General features: G+C 40.4%; 1 protein-coding gene across 2 annotated transcripts; it reads left to right on the top strand.

The window, feature by feature from the left end:
• Positions 1-1,942: 1,942 nt before the first annotated feature.
• Positions 1,943-7,647, top strand: LOC107385694 (ADP-ribosylation factor 3). 2 transcript variants are annotated; one of them, XM_054749332.2, is made up of 5 exons: positions 1,943-2,042; positions 3,206-3,450; positions 3,537-3,647; positions 3,736-3,860; positions 5,667-7,647. In XM_054749332.2, exons 2-5 carry the CDS (start codon positions 3,303-3,305, stop codon positions 5,826-5,828), a joined length of 546 nt encoding a protein of 181 aa, XP_054605307.1. In that variant the 5' UTR covers positions 1,943-2,042; positions 3,206-3,302; the 3' UTR covers positions 5,829-7,647. The 2 variants fall into 2 exon arrangements, with proteins under 2 accessions (XP_054605307.1, XP_054605309.1); XM_054749334.2 differs by having other exon boundaries at positions 2,009-2,075.
• Positions 7,648-15,458: the final 7,811 nt, after the last annotated feature.

Here is a 15,458-nt window from a genome sequence, read left to right as displayed (position 1 = left end):
AAAACAAATTTACAAAAAATTTTACAATAAGTGGTTTAATTTTGTTTGAGTGTTGCTGAAAAGATGGGAGAGAAGAAGACAAGTGTCATAATCTGGCTCTAGGTTTAAAAATAAAGCATATAGTTAAAAGAAAAAGCACATCTTAAAATTTGATGCACAATTTTTAACACTCAGAAACCACAATCATCAGTACCTCATTTATGTGTGCCACTGCTTCACTGACAGTCAAAAGAACATAAAAAATCTCCTTATACTTGATTTTATTGCATTTTGTGTCTGAACGAATAACAAGGTGGGTGAATTTATAGAAAAAAATATGTCCTTTAATCAGTGTGTGTCTGATTAAGCAGACTTTAGCACTTATAAGTGTCATGAGTTGGTGTAGGAGGAAGTTCAGGACCCAAGATGCAGAAAACCAGATAACCGAGGCAGGAGGTGGATGATGAAAATAAAAACCCTTTATTTAGGAGTAATCCAAGAAGGCAGGAATCAAAAACCAAAAATCCTAATATCTAAAGCGAGAAGTCAAAACACTATAGACCTAGAAACACTAGAAGCTAGAGAGAGGCACGAGACAAGACTTACAAGAACAATGAACCGACGAAAGATTGAGACACAGACAGGGTTTTATACGCTGGGGAGGATGAGAGGGAGATGAGCTGCAGGTGTGTGGGGAGAGAAATCAGGTGAACTCACTTACTAACCAGGGAGAGGGCAGTGAGTTGAAGAGGAAGAAAAATAACATGACCTAACATTAAAGACAAAACCTAAAAACAGGAAGAGCAAAATAACTAACTAATAATCTGAGGAAGGAGAACTAAAGAACCGGTGGGGGAAAAGGAAACACACTAAAAGAGACTGATAAATGAACAGCTGAAACTAAAGGAAAAACACTACAGAAAGAAAACCTACAGGGGCGTGACTAAGGGGGACCATGGGAGCACAGGACCTGGGAGGGGGATACCTGGCGAGGGAAACCTAGAGGGCTGCAGATCTGGGGATAAATGAGGAACACAAGGAGACACATGAGGAAGACGCAGACAAGGACACTAGGAGACACGAAAGGAGAACCTAGAGAGGGATGGAGAACACAAGGAGACACATGAGGGGAGACACAGACGCAGACCATGACACTAAGAGCTGATATGAGAGAAACTGATGACTCATCTAATTTCCTTCTCCATTAGACCATATCATTACATTAATCACTTGTTTACTAATTTCGCATGTCTTTGTTGCCACACGCAGCACGTGCCTTAACAGATGTTTGGTGCTAAACACACAACCCACTTTGACTTAATTGTGTTTTACAGCACTATGTTGTGACACCGCTTGCATGCAGCAGATATTTTTACTTTGTTTCACTCCTGCAAATAAAGTATTGCACAAGTGCGTTTCAGTTCTGGAAACCACTTCATCATTTCCTGTATCAGTGGCGGCTGGTGGTTGTATTTGAAGGGTGAGCTAACATGCATTTTTTAAAATGCTGCTGTTTAGAGTTCAACAATACAATGCCTCCCATTTAAAATAGAGAAAACCTGCTATTAAATATTATGCTCCTTTTAACAAACCATCACCAAAAACCAAGCCTACACAGATCCTCTTTTAAATTATTCAGGACCTGAATGATAAAAAATCTGCTCCAGAGGAACAACAGATGTAATCCGCCTAACTAAACTGAGCTAAATCATTAATCCGTGAATTTAAATCTATGATATATGTGAATCTTTTATGAGATGAGTAGTATTTTTGGGCAGTATAGGACCTCACAACTCTGCAATTTTCATGTTATTTCTTTGCATTTTAGATTTGGAAAAAAATCATATTAATTATCAAAAACTAGTAAGCCATGCTTTGGGGTGAAAATGTAAAAGAAAATGGACTACAGGTCAGCTAAACTTCAATTTTTAAAAAGTTAATTTTCACAGTACAGGTACAAGTTTGCTTTCACTATCGCGAGATTTCATTTGCTGTTGAGAGCTCCTGCGGAAAATCTCGTGAGACGTTAAAGAAGTGGACTGGCTCGGCTCGTCTCGGCTAAGGTAAGCGAGGACACCGACCGTACCGTCAGCACGGTTCGTATCCCGGCACACACCGGAGTAATGGTACTAAACGTTTGTGTGTGCTCTGTAGTAGCCGCGTGGGCTCGGTGTTAGCCGGGTTGAAGCGGCTTGGAACGGCTCTGTGGTAGCAGGTTCACCCGCTGAGGTGATGAGCGGAGCGGGGATGTGGGTGATCACCAGAACGGTTCACACGCTAACAACCGTCGCATCCAGTTGTTCACGCTGATAAAATACAGATTTCTACCGATAAATCTGAATAGTTTATCAGGAACTGAAAGGAGATCAGTTTTCACGTGTGCTGAAATGAAATGATGCTAGGGTGGAGACGTGTGAAGTGAGCTGATCGTATGAAGGACAGGCTGTAACGTTACCTAACGTAGCATCCTAGGCTAAAGCGGAGACACCGGAGCTGGGTGAACACCACCAGGCCCTGACCGCACCAAACCAGGGGTCAAAACAAAGGATGGCTGTGGTGTGTTTACGTCCACCCAGCACCATGGACAGGTCCACGGAGAGCGTTTCTGCTGCATCATCCCACTCTACTCGGGCTCTTGTCGCTTTCAGTCACTACATAGAAATGACACACATCATAATCTTTTTCTAAACAGAAAATAACAGGTTTGCATGATGATTCAAGTTTACAGTTTGTACATTTCATCATCTGGATAATCCAGATTAAAACGGAACATTTACTGAAGGTCTTTGCTCTTTCAGTGTTTATATTTTCCCCTGTTTTTATTCTCTTGTAGATTATGCACATGCATTTGTGCTGATCATAAATCGGTGTTAAAATCATTCTAATGAGAAGCTCCTTATGCTCCAAAAGGGAAATGTAGTGTTATGGTGAGCTCTAGGGAGTACAGCCAGACCTGGTAATGTGGGACATGTTGCATGTGCTGCAAGGGTTTGGCTTTGTTGCAGTTTCAAGGAGAAAAGATAATGAAAAGTGTCTGAACAGATTGCATTGTTGCCTGGAGTCATGGCACAGATTTCCATCACCCTCTGTGATGGAGATAGTGGATGCTTCAATTTTATAAGAGCAGATGTGAGAAGGGTCGTTGTGACTCAATGTTTTACTCCCAAAGTAGCGATTCACATTAAAGTATAACTAAAAAGTATTTTTTTCTGTTCTGTCCTTTCAGCCCTCCTTAATATTCAGTCCCTGCAGGAGATTCTCCTAAAACCTGCAGCGCCGTGACTGAAGCAGCAAGACTCAAGGTTGAGAAGCTCACCTGAATCATGGGGAACATTTTTGGGAATTTACTGAAGAGCCTGATAGGAAAAAAGGAGATGAGGATTTTGATGGTGGGGCTCGACGCCGCAGGGAAAACAACAATCCTTTATAAGCTTAAACTTGGAGAGATAGTCACCACGATCCCTACCATCGGTGCGTCCTTTCGAGTTTCACACTCATGCTCATTAATCTCAATGTTCACGATGTTGCGCGTTGTGTAACATCTTTCCTCCTCTCAGGATTCAATGTGGAGACGGTGGAGTACAAGAACATCAGCTTCACCGTGTGGGATGTGGGCGGACAGGATAAGATCCGACCCCTCTGGAGGCACTACTTTCAAAACACGCAGGGTGAGCAGAGATAATCCGACACCATAAACTCCTCTCTTCTTTGGAAAATGTTTTAACGTCCACTTGTCGTTTTTTTTCCTGCTTTAAGGTCTAATCTTTGTGGTGGACAGTAATGACAGAGAACGAGTGAACGAAGCTCGAGAGGAGCTGATGAGGATGCTAGCTGAGGATGAGCTGAGAGACGCGGTGCTTCTTGTGTTTGCTAACAAACAGGCAAGCCTCCACTTAACACAGTACCTGGTCCTAATGGGGAAGATAAACTCCTGTTTCTATTTTTGTCTAGCTTGTGTTTAAAGATGTTGGTTTTGCTTACATTATCAAGTCAAATAAAGTTTTAACTTGTAGAATAAAAGCTAAATCTAAAAAAAAAAGGTAGAAATTGGATTTAAAAAGAAACCAAAAGTTATTCTCCTAACTAAACACCTAAATGTCTTTTAAACAGAACAAAGTACCAAAGGTCAGCCGCTCAAATGTTTGACTAATACAGATTCATTAAGTTACAACATTCCAGATACTTTAATTATTCTGTGGCAAGTACTGAGCTGGATTAATAAATTTGTACTAAGTTAAGGACATGTATCGTGCTATTCTACACCTTCCAGAGCAAAAATTAGCACAATATGTCATATAATACCAGGCACTATTGAGATATCATGTTTTATAAAGTATAAGTTATTTTCGTGACTCATTCCTTTAACCCAGAAATAAGACGCTTGGATATTATGGACCCCCCCCCAACACACACACACACACACACACACATACATGTGAGTTTCACCATAGTACACAGCTGCAGACCTGGAGATTGCAGATTCACCCTTGCTGCAGATGTACTGTCATATCCCACTTACTACATCACCCCCGGGCTGAGATGGTAGCAGATTCCCAGCCCGAATCATTGCTCCAGTCAGCTAGCAGTTAGCATTTGGTTGTGCTCACCACCCCGGCTCTCCATTGGGTGGTTTTAACGCTGGACTTGTGCCGGTTTGAGTAAGTCATCCGTCTGAAAACCCGCTCCGGTACTGGTGGTGGTTTAACAAGCAGTCTGTGAAATCATGGTCACATTCTGGCTCTGTTTTTGAGAGCTCCTGAAGATAAAATCCAACAATTTCTGCCGATTCTTCAGGAAGACTGGTCACTGATCCTGTTCTTGCAGACAAAAATCAATTTTTGGGTCCTAGGCAGACTAGAAAAGAAAGAAATCACATCTTCACAACTGTGGAGATTAAACTCCTTGCTAGCTGCACGGAGAGACCAAGCATGTTTACAGTCCAGGGGAGGAAGGATACGGACAGGAGACTGGGAAGGAGTAGGCCGCGATGACGCAGCAACCACTCCATCCAAATGAATGCAGCCTGCTCGACACACCAGCTAGGATTTGCAACTGAGATAGAAAAATGCATGTCTGAAACTAAAAACCGCTTTGGGGGTGTTTTTTGTGAAGATCGAGCAATATAAAATGGTCACAAGCTCCAAAATGGGAATTTTACTTGAAATAGGACCTTCAAATGATTTATTGATAACAATTATTTTGAAAAAGTCTATATGTCTTTTATAAACACACACACACACACACACACACACACACACACACACACACACACACACACACACAACACACACACACACACACACACACACACACACACACACACACACACACACACACACACACACACACACACACACACACACACACACACACACACACACACACACACTAATCTGGCTGAGTTTATTTGTTTGACACTGTTTCCCATCAAAATGCGTCTCTTAAAAGCAATCTTCAATTACATTGTGATTTATGGTCCAGTTCAGTCCCTTTATGATGTCTTCCATTTTAATACATTTTTAATTTAGAGTAATTATTAAAGTAGCTGTTCAGTCTGATAACGACAAAGAGACCAAACTGTAAAAATTGACTGAATTTCTAAAATAATACTCAACATGTTAACAGAGCATACATAAAATAAAGGATCTGTCTGCATTCACTTGACGGATCTCTCTCCTTTTCCACAGGATTTACCAAACGCCATGAACGCGGCTGAGATCACGGACAAGCTGGGCTTACACTCCCTCCGCCACCGCAACTGGTACATCCAGGCCACCTGTGCCACCAGTGGCGACGGCCTCTACGAGGGCCTTGATTGGCTGGCCAATCAGCTCAAAAACAAAAAATAGAAGTGAGACTGGGGAAAAAGCAGCCAGCAGCAAACCCGATCCAACTTTTCCTGTTCCTGAGGATGGAGGGTGTTAGGTTGGTTTTGATTGATGGGTACGAAGCAAGATTCAGAGTCAGGAGATTTATCTTTTTTATTTGCTTTGTTCTAGATAGTTTTCAGTGGTTATTTAATAAATACACACACACACACACACACACACACACACACACACACACACACACACACACACACACACACACACACACACACACACACACACACACACACACACACACACACACACACACACACACAGCAGACACTTGTTTTTTCTAATGCCCACTTCTTGTTGTTGGATCCATCCTACCATTTACTCCTGGTGAAGTGCTGACTCATGTGTTACTCCGCTGAGTCAGCACTCAGTCAAATAGGTCTTTTATGTTTTTTACCTACACATCGTTCACCCAGAAACAGTCCAGCTGTCGTTTATGATCGTTTTTATCTTTTATTGAAGTCTTTCCTTTCTTGCAGGGCAACAGAGCCATGACTTAGAACAAATGAAATCAAACAAGAGCTGCTTCTAAAATGTTGCTCTTCCTTCTCTGTTTTGAGCAATACTGAGCACCTTAACTATCAGATCTAGTGCTTGGATTCACGTCGGCGTGCGTGCTTCCTTCTTGTGTTCGTGCAAGCAGCCCTGGTGTTAGTCATCACACTTAAGAATCCTTGTCTCACTGACGCGTTTTAGGAAATCCTTTGATATCTGTGCTGCGTTTCTACTGCGCTGTGGCAACCTGAAGCCGCCCTTTTTAAATATTTAAAGCGCACAACATGTTCTCGGTTGCCCCACCTGCAGACTTCCTGTTGGCATCATGCACACGTCTCCATACGTAAGAGTGGCTGTACTGTCCCCTACAAGGAGCATAATCAAATTATCAGCTTAAATGTGACAACAGTATAAAAGTTAATGTATTTAAAATCCTGCTGCTGCTTGTTACCCTTGTTGTCTGACTGGATCAGGTTTCTCTCTTTGTTCTGTTTAACCAATTGCATTGATTTTGTCACTGAAAACTGTTTACTGAACATGGATATTGTGGAAGCATCTTTCAAATAGCTGTATTTGTGTTTATTTTACACGCTTTTTGCATCATCTTTGTGAATTGTGCGAGTATTTCTGTGAAGGAGAGCAGGGTACGAGCAGATCAACTATTTTTTCGAACTTCAGCTGAACGACTGCACCAAGGCTGAAACCAGCAGAATCCACAAGCTCTGATCTGAATAAATCGTTCCCTCCTCGTGCCATCCGTGGGTACCTCTACTCTTACACAAGCAACAGTATCACAAGCTGCACGTCCACTCTACCAACCCACCAGTATCATATCCAGCATTTACTGTGTGTGTAGGTCTTCGTTTGTTTGGTTTATGTGGCCTTATATCTAGCCATGATCTCCTCTCTGCTGGTTTGTTTGAATTTTAATCACATATATTTATCTATAAAGAAAATATTTGCAGATGTTTTTTCTCTCTCTGCCAGAAAAGGCAGGTTTTGCACCAACATGTCTGAACTGTAGTCACAGAGTATCCTTAGTTCTTCTGGTGTAACTGGATTGATATTCGGTGGTAGTTTTCTCCTCTTAGGGGTTTAAAGGTCGTGTCTGTAAAACAATGATAATCAGTGTGAAAAAAATATTCCTAATGATTCATTCTGTACCGTTATAGTTACACTAGTAGATTTATAAGACAAGTGATGATCATGTTTCGATGCTGAATGCGTGCAGACATCTGTGTGTGGTGTAAGACGAGATCCTGCCGTATTACAAATAAATTCATTTTCTGTATGGGTTGTCTCTCCAGGTGGTGTCGACTGTTAGAGACGAGCATCAAAGCGACGTTTTTATACTCGTGTTTACACAGCTGAAAACAAGTACAAAAAATGAGAGAATATTGGGAAAAAATGTTCTTTGTCCCTCATTAGATTCATTAGACACAAAGTGAAACACCTCAAACCTTCATTTCTTGTAACTGTGATGATTACAACTTACAGATAACGAAAACTCACAATTCAGTGTCTCAAAATTAGAATTTAGATCAATAAAAGACATTTTAAAGAGAAATGTAGGCTTCTGAAAAGTATGTTTGTTTCCTTTTATTAAAGAGGCAGTGTGTAGTCTCCTAGCACTAGGGGGCAGTACGAACACTTCAGGGTAGTTTTACACCACAGCAGAAAGATTGTGACCTCAGCGTGACTCTTCAGACATTACGGTCCTTCGGTTAATTCCATCAAGAAAATGGAATGCCGATGCTAGTTTTTAGGTGGCGTAGGTACCGCATCTGGTCGGGGTCCTGCGCCTGCCACTGACGTCTTCATAACGCTCGGCCAAAATATATTGCATTTCTTTTTTCGATTCTGTTCTATCACATAGCTTTTGAAGAGTTTAGCAATTTTGTTGTTAAATTTGCGTACTGCCTGAATATTTTTGAACATGGTAAAATAACTCCCGTAAGTCGTACAATCAATCATCTAGTGTGATGTCATCGATGGTCGTCGACCAGAAGGAAACATGGTGTCCTCCAAAGATGCTAGACCCACACCTGATGCATTTTTATGGCAAAATGTTACGAAGCCACCAACATTTTTCAACTTTTTTTTTTAAATTTTATCAGTTTTCAACAACATTTTCATGGATATTTTAGGCCTTCAGGTGAACCCCGTTTTCGTTTCATCTCGTTCCGAGGTCTTGTGGCTACTTGCTCTTTGCTTCATAAAAATAGTACACTCGTCGTACAGGTTTCAGAAGTTAAAGTTCTCCTGGCCAATGTTGCCCTGTTTATTACGATCGTTGTTTTAATTCGGGACTAGTTTGTTTGGAGCGGAATTAGAAAGAAGTGAAGCGACTGTCACATGACCGTTTTGAACCAATGCCGTGCACGCGTTTAGTAAGCAGAAATCCAACATGGTGACCGACCCAAAAAGCGATTATGAATTAGATTCCTTAAAACGTCTTAATTCGTGGAAAAGAATTATTTTTATGGAAGCGTGGAGCGAAAACACGCAAAAAGTAACTTGGAGCGAAATAACGTCAAATATCATTTTTGAACAGTATAATATGACATTCTTACTAAATGTTTCACGTTTTTATTTAGTATAATCAGAATAATAGCTACAGGCCTTCACAGCCCTTTCACTGCTCTGGCCCAACATTAATGTACAAACATGATATTGCATGACGTTTGCTCTAAATTTGTACAATATTTCACCAAAAATATAGAGCAAACGTTGAAAATATTTATTTGGCAAGATTATTCATATTCTGTCAACTACAAGAAATGTCATTTTGTGTGGGTTCCAGCTCTGTCTTGCCATAATCTGTCTATATTTTCTTACTGAAATAGCATTTGCTTTTCTAAAGTAACTACTGTATATTTGGATGAAATGATGGGATTATTCACTTGGGTGTAATTAATGCATGTTAATAAAACAATCATATCCAGATACATCAGTTCAGTTTATTACATTTTCTGAGATCACTTTGAAAACGATCATGTCCTCCTATATGAGTAATGTTTACACGCGTCTCAGTCCATCTAAAATCAAAACAAATGTCAAAATAAAAGCAGAACATTTTAAGACAGAAATATAACAATAAACCATTGAACATGGTTCATAGATACACAGAAAACATATCTGCACACCTCAAGGTTTTTTTTATAAATGATTTGCTGCATCCCCAGTGTCCTCCTGTGCTGATATCCTAAAAATTTACAGAAAAATATTATTTACAAATTCACACAACATTTTCACACATTTACAAGAACACAGTGTATCACTCATCACTGTCACTGTCAGAGCTGTAGTCAGATGCAGCTTTTTCTTCATTGGCTTAAGACTGGCTAATGATACATTTGCACAATTTTGACACTGGCATAAATCTGTGCATGACAGTCCTGCTGACATACAGGAACACCTTCCTGTCTCGCATGTGCCCTTCCAGCAACCACAGTGAACTACCTGCATCAGTCAGGGGCAGGATTTCTAGTCATCCAGGTAACTGTCAGCTTACTATCCTCAATGTGCCATCCATTACCAGCAGGTGAGGGGGCACATGTCTTAGCTTTCAGAGCTGACCTCATTATGGCTGCTTGGTAGTTTGACCTTTTCAAGTGTTGATACAGGGCATCATTTGTAGGGGGGATAGATAATTCTGATGCCATGCAGAATGCTTTGTATCTGGCTTCATTTACATTTTGGGCAGTTGGTTGTTCATACAGGTGGCATACATATTTGCAGAGTGTTGCAAAAGTTGATGCGTCCAAGTAGAAGTTACTACCCAAATTTGTAAATGCAGTCAGATACTTGTTTTTTCACAAGCAAGAGAAAATGTCTTTCTTTTGCCTTTCCCATAGAAAGCACTTGTAGAGTCACAACCTGAAAAGGTATGAATCCCAATAAGCACAGAACACAGGCTGTTGCCAAGAGTTGATGAGACCTTAGCGATGTCAATGATTCTATTTCTGTTACCAACTCCTGTGAAGAAATATAAGCTACATGGTAACTCTCTCTGTAGACTTGCAGCTATCACTCCCACATCTGTGTCAGGACTCTTTATGATCACTGTGTTGTGCTCCTGTGCAGCATGTTTTGTATGTAAAAACACTGGTGTCACATTCCTCACGATCGCATGTCAAACTTTCAACAGTAGTCAGAGTTTGTAACCCTTCTGCAACTGTCACGCAGTGGCATTGTACTCCATGTGCTATGTACAAGCCGAGGTTTTGCCCCACAGATTTAAGGTTAGCATCTTTCCATGCAACATAAAGGAATTCTGCCAGTGCCTCTTTATTTGTTCCGTCTGACAGAAACGTTTTCCACTGTGTTGGTGTCCTCTGATCTCGTCTGTAGATTTGCATTCCCTGTGTTCCACCACCAGCTCTCCGTGAACGTTCTAGACTTTTAAGACTCATTTCTGGATATTGGTCAATCACAAAGTCTGTCCTTGAACATTTATGCAGCTGAGCTATTGTTATGATGTACTGCAATATGACACCAGAAAGTTTCCCAAAAGTGATTGGTCTGTAACGAATAGCTTGAATGATTGCCATCCCATCAAAGAGCACAGCACTTTCTGCTGGAACTTTGTCAACCAAGCAGTCTCCAGCTTTGTTCTCCGAAATATCCAGAAGGACTGACTTGTTTGTTTTTGCTAGTGAACCGTCAGCACCAGCTAAAGGATATGAAACTGTTCCCAGGGAGTAAGACAAAATTTCCTTCATGTCTACCTTTCTACTCTGACCTATGATGAGTAGTCTGGAGAATAGCTTCTTGTCCTCATTGAGAATCACTTCCTTGCCCACTGCATATTTTCTGTTGGTTTTTGCCTGGTCACTAAAGGTCTTCAGATTTTGTGCTTTGATGGGAGTGAATGAGTCAACTGAATGTGTTAATCTTTTGTCCATGAACTCTTTGACAGCATTTTCTCCCTTTTCTGAAGCTGTAAGCAAATCCTCCTTAATCTCTTCTGTTGCTATTCTCCCAGAGCTAAGAGGCACAATGCCATCTTTGATCGGTGTCGAAAGGGTTCAGCATGGAATCAATGGTGGAAACGATTCTGTTCACAGCATTTTCATCCGCGTTAATTCGAGAGCTGTCAAGGTCTTTTTGTTTCCGTGTTTCTGAAGACACCATTAGTTGTGCCATTTGTGTGTTCTTTTTTAGATATTATTTGTGCAATTGTTGGACAAAATGACTTGTTGTGGCCAGTGGCGGTTCTACATGAAATTACTCCCCGGGCGAGGCCCCCTTTGAGCCCCCCCCCCCCCCCACACACACACACACACACTCACACACACCCCACCACCACCACCACACCACCTGCACGAACACACGCATGTTTTCTACAAACAGGCATGTTTTATTAGAATGACTATTGAACATTAATTTTTCTAAGTTGCACATATTTACATTAATTACTATAAAAGTTGTCAGAATGTAAAGTAACATACATTATATACTGTATCAAAATATATAGAATCAAACATACAAAAACAAACAATAACTAAATATTAAGAATATATGAACATAATAGATAATAAATATTCTAAATAAAATATTTCACGCATAACAAACTAAAGATAATCACTACAGCATTGTACTTAGAACAGAAAACACAAACTAAAATTAAAACCTAACCTTGATGCAACGTCATCAATAACGTCATCATATGAAATCTGCTCCCCTACTGAGTGATTGATACTAATCAGAGCCAGGTTAGTGAGCCGCCCCTGAAACATAGTTGACCTCAGGTATGACTTGATCAAGTTTTGAAAAGCTCCTCTCAGCTTGAGCCACAGTGACTGGCAGAGCAGTCCAAAAGTTGGGGTAGATCTCCAATAGATCTTTATCATGATCCATAATATTTTAGAATTGCCTCTGAAATTGTAATTTAAACTGACATAAAAAAAACTGTAGACTACCAAAAATGCCAACTTTTACAGAACAAATCATGTAAAAAATAATCAGTGCAGCCATCTGCAATAAATAAACAAGATAGTTAGTGGTGACTGGGGAGTTTTCTTCTGCTTGTAAAATTGTTTTATTTATTATTATGTGAACATGATCAACATGTGTTTGTTGTTGTTCAGGCAGGCCACGGGCTGCAGCGAGCATTTAACAAATCCTAGTTTGAATCAGTAAAAAACAATTCAAGGAATTTTTTCGAACCATTTGAATATTCGTTTCAATATTTCAGCCCTATTAGCTCTGTTAGCAATTAGTTGACAGAATTTAACCGTTAAAATCCCAGTTAACTGGTTCAAAAAATTGAAAACATGCATCATGAGAGCGTACATACCTTTATCTTTCTCCTCTTTTTTCTTTTTTTTTCCTGAATCGGGCACCTGGTGGTTTTAGCCTTTTTATGTTCATCTCTTCTGTTTGGCTCTTGACTCAATAAGTTTCCTTTAGTCAGGACTAAACAATTTGACCTTGATGAGGGGTGACCACAAAATCGTTTTGTTTTTCCTTTTTTTATTCGGCCATTTCACACAATTCAGAAAAACCTGAAAGAATGATAGGCCTGTGTTTATGATATTATGAATGAAATGTGCGTTAAATGGAAGAACATCAAGATGTGATTGACTTTAGCCATGTTAATACAGTTGATTCAGCCCCTACCCGCTCATTTCATTTGGGAAAGACCCAGAGGTGAATTCCCATGCCGCACCCCTCCCCTGCCTCTTCTTCATACATGCACGGTGCACGTGAACGTTCTCAGTCAGCAGGAGCACCTGCAGCTGCAGGGGGCGCCAACTTGCTGTTTCCAATCCAGACTCTGTGATATGGCAGATAATAGAAAACCTCGGTGCGGCGCAGATTTCTTTCTTTTTAATTTTTTACTCTGCGCTTGTGCGCCCCTTTTGTGTCATGAAAAAATGCCGCCCCGGGCAACTGCCCTGTCTGCCCGTGCCTAAAACCGCTACTGGCTGTGGCATTAATTACGTTTCACAGCTTTCTCCATTCGTCTCTTATCACTGACGGCCTATTTCCAGAGTTTAACAGTAAAAACTACACATCATCTCTTTTATGGTTGGGCCTCCTTTTGCATGATTCAATGCAACGTGGCATGGAGGCCTTCAACCTGTGGCTTTGCTGATGTGTGAAGGAAGCAAACATCGTACCCTTCAGTCACCTTCATCTACACTGCTGGGTCTTTTGTCTCTATAGTGGGTTTAGGTCAGCTCTGTGCCTATCAAGCCCAGTGACACCAAGGTCACTGAAGCAGTCTTTAAGCTCCTTTGGCAATGTGGGCAGGAGCCAAGTCCTGCCGAAGAATAAAATCAACATCTCCATTATGCTTGTCAACAGACAGAACCACGAGGAGCTCTAAAATGTTCTGCTAGATGTCTGCGTTGAATATGAACCAACACATTAGAGGACATGGAGCATCAAATCATCTGAGACTGTGGAAACCTCCCTCATCCTGAACTTAGCCTCTCCTCTCTTCCTCAATTCCAGAATAGATTTTTCTTGATTATCATCTCGAGGCTACAGTTCTCCTTGTTGCTGCTGCACTTTTTTCATACCGCGCTTTTCTATTTCACTCAACGTTCTACAAATATGCTTGGATGCAGCATTTGGCAGTCTTCTTCTTTGTGGCTGTGCAGCCTGCAGACACAGACTGAGACCTCAGAGGCTCAGGAAACCTGCGCAGGTATTTGGAGTCCTATGGTGTGACACCATAAGTTTCCAACACGTCATTTTAAAAAAATAATATTCTAATATTTTGAGACACTGAATTTAACGTTTCCATTATCTGGAAGCCATAACAATACAAATCACCGGAAATAAAGGTTTGAAGTATGTCCTTCTATGTGTAATAATCTCATTTATTACATGAGTTAATATTCCTGGAAGGGGTGAGCAATGATATTGAAATGTTTTCATGATTTTCTAATCTCTTGGGCTGTGCCTGTAGATCAGATGTTACAGTTTCCAGCCTTTTCCAGAAGGGGGCAATCTAAAGCAACTAGCCAATCAGTGCAGAAAACCCAGTGAGAAAAACATTTTCTTTAGTTATTGATCAGTTAACTATACATAATTTAATCACTCTTCTCTCTTAGAAACCTTTTCTATAAAATCCTGGGTTCACACAGGCTTTCGTCTTCTGTTGGAAGGATTAAACGAAGGTCAGACAGTGTGTTAGTTTCTTTTTCTGCCAAGAACTTCCTGGAACTAAAAAGTGAACACAATTCTGTTTTTGTTCACTGATCGTGAATCATAAAAAGTATCAAACACTTTTTTTTTCATTGCAGTCAGGTGTGGTATAAAGTGCACAATTCAGCTACGATTAAGAGAATGAATTGTTTTTGAGTGCAAAGCAATGCAATGCTGCACAAGAGATACGTTGTTGATTTTTATAAAAATCTGCAAACTGTTTTAGTATATTTTAGTGTCAATGAGGATCTTCCTCATCACTTTAAACTGTTTTCAAGAATAAATATTTTTTTGCACAGTTTCGCTTTACAGGAAAAACTATTGTGTTTGTGCCTTGGGTGTTAAAGTCTTATTATTGCTTCGGGTTTTGAGCAGATATTTGCTCGGACATAACGTGTATTCTTTTTATGCAGCTTAGCCAGGAATACATGTTTTTCTTTGGAGAAGCAGTTTTATTTTTCCTTTCTCTGATTTAGTTTTAAGTTTGGCGTGACAAGATAGAAGAACAGACAGACAGTGTTTTTAGAAGTGTGCATGACATGGACTGGACGTGCAGGCAGAACTGGTTTCCATAGAGTTGTTAGGCTTGCTCATCCACTTATAGATAAGTTGTTTTTGTTTTTTTTCTTCCAAATGATCACTTCTACAAGACAACCAGAAATCTGTTTCCAGCAAAAAAAAAAAAAACTAAATAAATAAACAACTTTGTGCACAAGTCCCAAGTCCGACAGTAAATTCATACTGCAGCAATAAAACGAAAACAAGAAGCAGAAAGGAGCGGAGAGGTCAAAGTATCGTTAGGAGAATCATGCCAGCGCACCATGACACACACAGATAGATGACTTTTGTTACTTGTTCAGTGAATCAGAGACGCTGCTTCAGTCTTGAGTACAACATGTTTTCAGGTAGTGACAGAGAGATGACGAGGAAGTGACTCAG

Source organism: Nothobranchius furzeri, chromosome 3, assembly GCF_043380555.1.
Source record: "Nothobranchius furzeri strain GRZ-AD chromosome 3, NfurGRZ-RIMD1, whole genome shotgun sequence".
Taxonomy (NCBI): domain Eukaryota; kingdom Metazoa; phylum Chordata; class Actinopteri; order Cyprinodontiformes; family Nothobranchiidae; genus Nothobranchius; species Nothobranchius furzeri.
The sequence above is the reverse complement of the archived record's forward strand: the minus strand, read 5'-3'. Positions and strand labels throughout refer to the sequence as shown.